Below are 7,500 nucleotides of genomic sequence, written 5' to 3' on the forward strand. Positions count from 1 at the left end.
AAGAGTGTCAGTATCAGGTACCATTTCATTAGTTAGAGCATGTAAATACATGAGATCTCCATGAAATAAGATAGCATCGATATCTGCTTGCGTCCAAGAATCGACCGAACGCGATCGATTGAAAAGCAAAGCTGAAAGTGACATAAATGCACACTGTCGGCCTCGAGAATGCTCACTGAAAGCTTCATGACCTTGATGAATGTTTCCTCGAATAGAAGTAATCATAACAGATTAGCAACTCACCTGTAAACAGGGTAAACCTCGATTCTAGTGTCTGTATCCCAAGGCGAGAAAAAGCAAAGCTGCAAGTGAAACAAATGCACACTGTCGGCCTCAAGAATGCTCACTGAAAGCTTCATGACCTTGATGAATGCTTCTTCGAATAGAATTCATCAAAAGAGATCGAAAAAAATCGATCAAAGAGAACGAAAAAAATGCAAAACTCACCTTCTTGTGAAACGCGAAAGACGTCAAAACGGCTGATCGAGCACATGTGAATTTCATAGATTATAAGCGAACTGCTCATTGGCTGCCTCGTATTTCAAAGGGCATTGCTGATAGGCTAATTCACGATCCGATAGAACGAACCAACGAACCAACGAAACTTCTCAAATGCCTTCAAAAATATGAACGCTGCCTATCGGCAGCAATAATGCGGGCTTTCTTGCAGTCTGTTGATAGTTAACGACTAGATAAAATTTTTCGTGCATGAACTCAACAACGGCGTGTTTGAGTGACATTTATCAGCGAGAGTTCAAAGGGGTTCGTCAGGTCACATTCCTGTGAATCAGTATTCAACAATGTTCCTCTATGATTGGTTCGCACAACGGAAACGATTATTAACAAACAACCGATTCCGAGAAGAGCTAAAATAAGAAACTCACAAGACTTCATTGTTTCGAGTTGACTTCCACGAATACCTTCCTTTCCTCCCATGTCTCTGAACACGACATGGATATCAAAACGTTGCTTCATAATCTCCGTGAAGAAGTGTCTTGCTCAGTGTGTTCCGACATATTTACCGATCCAAAACAGCTGCCATGCTTACACAGTTTCTGTCTGCACTGCTTGAAACAATGGCATAGGACGAGCCATGGCCGCGGCACCATCAGATGTCCGAAATGTCAAGCCGTTAGCACAGTACCTGAAAGTGGCGATCTCAAAAATCTTCCAACCAGTTTTTATCTCAATGGCTTGATTGATGTGCTGGCAATAAAAGAGTGCAGAAACAGCCCAGTAAGATGTGGAAATTGTGACAAAAGAAGCTCCGAGACTTCTTACTGTTTCCACTGTTGCATATTTTATTGTCAAGAGTGCGTATTTGGGCACAACATCATGCGAAAAAATAATGATCACCGTGTTCTGGCGCTTAAACACTTTCAAGACAAGGACTATGAAGATGTGTTAAAGCGGCCTGTGTTTTGTCCTAAACAGGGACATACGGAAGAAGAACTGAAATTCTTTTGCAAGGACTGTGAAACGGCAGTTTGCCAAACTTGTGTCACATTAGGCCACAAAAGCCATACAATGAACTTAATCCAAAAAGAAGCAGAAACACAGAAGATTCAGATGAAATCTATGGTTGAAAAACAGAGGAACAATTTAAAAGCAAAAATGAACATTATTCGCCAGCTTGATGAAGACTACGCTAAGCTCATACAACAAGGCGAAGACGTGAAGAGAGATGTTCAAAAAATTGTTGACAATTTGATTGCCGGCATTGAAGCGAAGAAACAAAATATTTTCTCAGCCGTGGAAAATCAAACAAGAAATTCGCTTGAAAGTCTAACAAAGCGTAAGACCAAGATCGAGGAACAAATAGCGGTCATAGAATCGTCGCTAGAAAAGGCTGAAAAAGTTTTAACGCGAAGTATCAACGCTGAAGTTGCACAACTCAAGAAATCATTGGAGAGCATCTTCGAAGGAGTTGATCAAACCGAGTCAATTGATGGTGACCCTGAAGGTCTTCCAGTGCGTTTAACTTTCGCGGAAAATCAAAAGCTGGTAAACATTGTAAACTCCGAAGAAATTGGTTCTTTGGAAAATCTGCACCCAACAAAAGCAAGTCAGTGCATCGCTGAAGGCAAAGGACTCGAGGAAGGAACTGTTGGAGGTGAAGCAAAATTTGTTCTGACGACAAGAAACGCTCAAGCAAGACAATGTTACAACAAACATGACCATTTAACGGTAGAGATCAGGGATGAACAAGGACGAGAATGCAGGACGGAAGTACGAATAAATGACAATAAGGATGGAAGCTACAAGGTTAGCTATTCTCCCAAAGAACTAGGCAGATACAAAGTAACAGTAAAAGTAAACGGAGGACATGTTCTCGGCAGTCCTTTCACTGTTAAAGGACAATCATTTCAGGTCAGACCTGTATTATCTTTTGGAAAGGAAGGTTTGTCCGTGGGAATGTTTAAGTATCCCCGGTGGGTGGCAGTGAATGCCAGGGACGAGATAGCTGTAACTGATCATTGGAACCACAGAGTTCAAATCTTCAGCAGTGATGGAAATTACTTAAGATCCTTTGGTCGGCAAGGGAACAACAACGGGGAATTTAATTTTCCAACGGGAATAGCATTTCATAAAAATGGAAATATTTTCGTGGTTGACAATGGTAATGCTAGGATCCAGATTTTTAGTGGGGAGGGTAAGTACGTAAGTTCGTTTGGTGGGAAGGGAACCCTTGATAGTCAGCTCTCTAATCCTTGTGGTTTATCTGTAGACAGTGATGGAAATATCATTGTTGCTGATGCAGGTAACAAACTGATTAAGATCTTTTCTTCTAATGGCAAGTTTCTAATGAAGATAGGTGGGCAGAGCTCTTTATCTTATCCTATCCTCTGTGTTCAGTGTGATAGATATCTCATAGTGTCAGACTGTAATGAACATTGTCTGAAAGTTCACGACAGGAATGGCAACTTTCAGTACAAGTTTGGAAATCAGGGCGGAGGGGTCGGGGAGTTTAATAATCCCAAATGTTTGTCGGTGAACAAGTCAGGACAGCTGATCGTCTGTGATGCAGGTAATCATAGAATACAGGTATTTCAACTAAATGGAAAGTTTGTTGGCAAGTTTGGAACAAAGGGCAGTAATTTAGGAGAGTTCAAATCTCCATGGTCTATGGCAGTTCTAAGTAATGGCCGAATTGTTGTCTCTGACCACTTTAACCATCGTGTGCAGATATTTGAGTGAAACGATGTCTGTTCCAACTGATGATAAGTGTCATTATTTTGTTGTTAAAGCATTAGGCTTAGCCGATGATGAAGAAATGAACTTCAACCACACAAGGACAAAATATTACTATAACTGTAATTCCAATGTAGAAAAAAGTGATTATTTTGTCAATTTTACATTGAGTCGTACAGTGTAGGAGAATGAGAATTGTGTTCTTTTTGTAAGCAGTGTAGATGGATGAATATATCCACGGGTTCCAATCAATTTTTTGACAAGTATACGTTATTCCAAAAAGTTAATATTGCAAGTTGTGATTTTGAGCTAGTATACAATGTTCAATATTCCACCTTTAATAATTTGTAATATTTTGTCTTTCAAACGTATATATCAGGAATCACAACATTTAATGTATGATTTTGCTATAATTTTCACTAGGTGATTGACAAGCAATTGTTACAAGGGTTATACTTGATTAGTCAATTGATTTATTTACCAAATTTCTCAGCTTAATTAATAAGCTGATATATCCATGGTGATATTGTTTAACCAATTTTAGTGGTATGTTTGTATAGAGGTGTACAAGACCTGTGAATGTACCATTGAAGTTTCAGCTAAGAATTGTAAATTAAAAACATAGGAATATACTGCAATGATGCACTTGAAGTTTTGCTTTAGTGCATGTAAATATATTTTATCTCGTATAAGAAATAAAATAGCCTAATGAGGATAATTTAATTTGTGTAAAACTAGTTTGACTATATTTTGAGTTTGAGGGGCAATCGGGTGATAGTAAGCGAGAGACCATGCTCTAAGCCATCTCAGTATCAAAGTCAGTAGAAACCAAAAGTGAGCTAACTGTATTAGCAGAACCTACTGACCGATCTATCACACAAAAAATAATCTTCATTACAAAAACTCCACGAAAACATGAAGTTGAAGCCATATTCTAAGATTGACCAGCTCCCAGTGTCATCTATCGATCTTTTGATGGTCCCTGTGCCGCCAATCACATTGCGTGTTTACCTGATAGTCGATCAGAGGTTATGCTAATTACAGTTAGTCTTGCTTACATAATAATTTTCTGTCTATTGTTATACTTAAAAGAAAACGTGAGGAAAATAGTTTAACCTCCTTATTGAGTTTAGCTGCTTGAAATACTTGTATAATCTTGGTGTGAAGTTTTTAATAAAGAGAGTTTGAGTTTCAATTGAAGTTGCTTAATACTTTTTCTATATAACTTTTGTTTACATACTATTTTACATGCTGTTCTACATTTTTCAAGACCTCTGTCCTCGTAGTAATAAAAAAATGATTATCCGTTTCATAAATTCAGAAAGGGAGCACTTGTTTGAAAGACTGCGCTTAATCAAACCATTACGGTAATATGGTACATGTACATACTCATAGGCCCTAAAATACAAGATGAAAACCATAACTACAGTATTTTTAAAGAGAGCTTGATCATGCAAACACTTTACAGACATTCCCTTCCTCTTCATCTGGTTTTTGTCTTTAAAATCTGTTCCTATGAAGATTCTGGTGCACCAAAATAATACTGTAGAGAATGAAGTCAATAAATATTTAAAATTAATTTTTCTAATCAGAAACAGACATAAATTTATTTAAAATATACAGTGTAGATATACAGAATCTATGTTAAAGAAGTTTACATTAGTCAGAGTTATTATTTGTGGTATGTCAATCTGTCAAGAAAGAAAATTAATTACATAGAAGATGAACAAACCACAAACATACATAATTCTTCCAGTGGTTTGATCTGCACATGGCCAATAGAATTTATGACAAATTATTAGTCTGATACAGATTGCTATAATTATAAAAGGGATCTACAATAATTACTATTCACATTTCAGTAAAAACATAACCCACAAATTGACTTGCAGTATTCCCTCCGTACCACTAGTGGGTAACAATCCCACTGCTGAAGAGTGCAACGCCGGGATTCCATTTAACAAACAGATTCCATGTTGCTGTACCTCTGTTCAGTAATAGATCATAGATGAAGTCAAAATGTGGTAAGAACAAAAAAGTGGCACACAAGCCATTAGGCGAGTGTCACTGTTACTGATGTTCTTACCACATTTTAACTTCATCTCTGATCTATTACTAAACAGATGCACAGCAACATGGAATCTACTTGTTCTTCATAAATAAAGAAACAAAAAAACAAGTGTTTTATGGTAAAGTTCTTATGACTCATTCATGATAACTTTACCAAGCCCGTTCATCCCCCTCCCGGGTATTTGACGGACATTTGACAGGTTGTAGCTCCCCACCATAGGGAATTTGCTCCCAAAGGGCCGCCCATAAGTAGGACATTTGACAATTTAGTCAAATACAAAGAATTATATATAAATTGGTACTTTTAAAAACGAAAGCCTACAAAATATTGAACATCAAAAGAATGTACTACATATTAATTCTTTTTCTGACATTTAACCCATTGGAAACTAGCTCATGCCCCATCACCACCCCCAAAAATTCTTGTTGGTCTTCCACGTCTCATGCAAGAGAATCAAGGAGAGAACTGAGTATGGTGTGGGCCGTTGATTAAAACAAAAGGGCCTAGAAGGTTTAATAGAAACCTTCAAAGGTAAGTTATTGACATTTTTATAATAAACATGGATCATATTTTTGATTGAAGGGATAAGCATTCTCTCGATGAGTTTTCTCTGCAAACATCATCTTTGCAAGTTTGTCTTTGTCTTTGCAGTCAGACCAGTGTGTATTGCTAATACTTTTGACTATATTTGAGTCAGTTTCAATACCTTTTAGACAAAAAACATGAGTAAATGAATAACAGGCAAAATCAAACTTTAACAAGCTACAGTATTTACCAAACAGAAGATGCTTTTTTCACATTATGCAGTCAAACCCCTATTAAGCAGCCACTCTCAGGGAAATGGGAGGTGGCCACTTAATAGGGGTTGGCCACTTAATAGGGGTTGGCCGCTTAATAGAGTTTCATCAGGAATTCTCACAAAACTTAGTTGAAATGTCTATTTATTCTACTACAAACATGCTTGAAGGATTGTGACTTCTGATGCACATTAAGACTACACATCACTGTTTTCCTGATTCACTTGTCACAAACAAACTGTATCCTGCGCTCTACACTCAAGTTTTATTTTTTTACCATTTAGGGTTAATTGCTTTATGAACTTAATAAAGGTGGCCAGTCAAAAGGGGTGTTATTTATGTACAGTAAGTTACTGACAATAATTTCAGAACTTTGATAACTGGCTGCTAAATAGGAGGTGGCCGCTTAATAGGTGGCCCCTTAAAAGGGGTTCAACTGTGCTAGCACTCACGAGTACATGGCAGTATTGCTATACAATATAATTTTGACACTATCCCATGGGGGGGGGGGGACATGTTGAATGCCTGTCACATGCCCTGGGGGGATGAGCGGGCTTGGAATTGACAAAGCCATTAAATCTAAAGAAACTGTACACAAAATGTGGGGATGAAATTTTTAACTTGAAGGTGGTAAAGGTGAATTGACCATCATAGCGTGTTTGTGAAGATGACGTTTAAAGTGTTAGTCCTTTGTCAGAACAAAGACTTGATCAAGGCCTCACTCAAAACATCAGCTTTACAAAATTACCATGGTGATCAATGTACTTCAAATGATATTGATAAATAGCAAAGTACTGTAAAGTACATGTAGTTGGTCCTATTCTATTCATATTCAATTACTGCTGTTCGCATATCAGGAAAGATGTGACAGAAATCATATGCATACTGTAGTTAAGTGTGATCAGTGTAAAATGCAGACTGCAGACAGGAGTAAAAATGCAGACTAAAGACTAAAGACTTTTTAAGTATTTATCAAGTTATTTCCATTATCAAGTGCTAACCGTAAACAGGGTCATTTAGGCTAATCACAGTGCAATTTAACACTCTAGTTTAGCCTGACTATCATTCAGGTTAGCACAAATAATGCTCTGGTTTGCCTGTTTACGGTTAGCTCCCAATTATTGTTTTCTTCCAAATTTTTACTATCAGGAATTCGAAGGATGGATTGAATGAAGGAAATGATAACACGATTCAGTTAAAAAGATGGCTAAACTTCAGAATATCCGGCCACTTAATAGAGGGGAGAGGAACGGTTCAGGGAGGAGGGAGAAACGGCCAAAAAAAAATAGGAAGGAGGGAGAAAGGAAGCAAAAAAATAGGGAGAAGGGAGAACCAGAGCATAAAAAGGGAGAAGGGAGAATGTTCCCCAAAAAATGTGACATGAATGTTCAAGGCCTTACCGACCCACAGATGAGGGCAGCTTTGGCCACGAACTGCAAG

At 37.7% G+C, this 7,500-nt stretch overlaps 1 protein-coding gene across 1 annotated transcript; it reads left to right on the forward strand.

Moving 5' to 3' along the window:
- The first annotated feature begins 951 nt into the window (after positions 1–951).
- On the forward strand, positions 952–3,407 carry LOC145477127 (E3 ubiquitin-protein ligase TRIM45-like). Its single transcript, XM_081455484.1, has one exon. It carries the CDS (start codon positions 952–954, stop codon positions 3,196–3,198), a length of 2,247 nt encoding a protein of 748 aa, XP_081311610.1. The 3' UTR covers positions 3,199–3,407.
- Positions 3,408–7,500: the final 4,093 nt, after the last annotated feature.

The sequence above is a fragment of the Orbicella franksi genome, unplaced genomic scaffold (assembly GCF_964199315.1).
Source record: "Orbicella franksi unplaced genomic scaffold, jaOrbFran1.1 SCAFFOLD_52, whole genome shotgun sequence".
NCBI classification, from domain to species: Eukaryota; Metazoa; Cnidaria; class Anthozoa; order Scleractinia; family Merulinidae; genus Orbicella; species Orbicella franksi.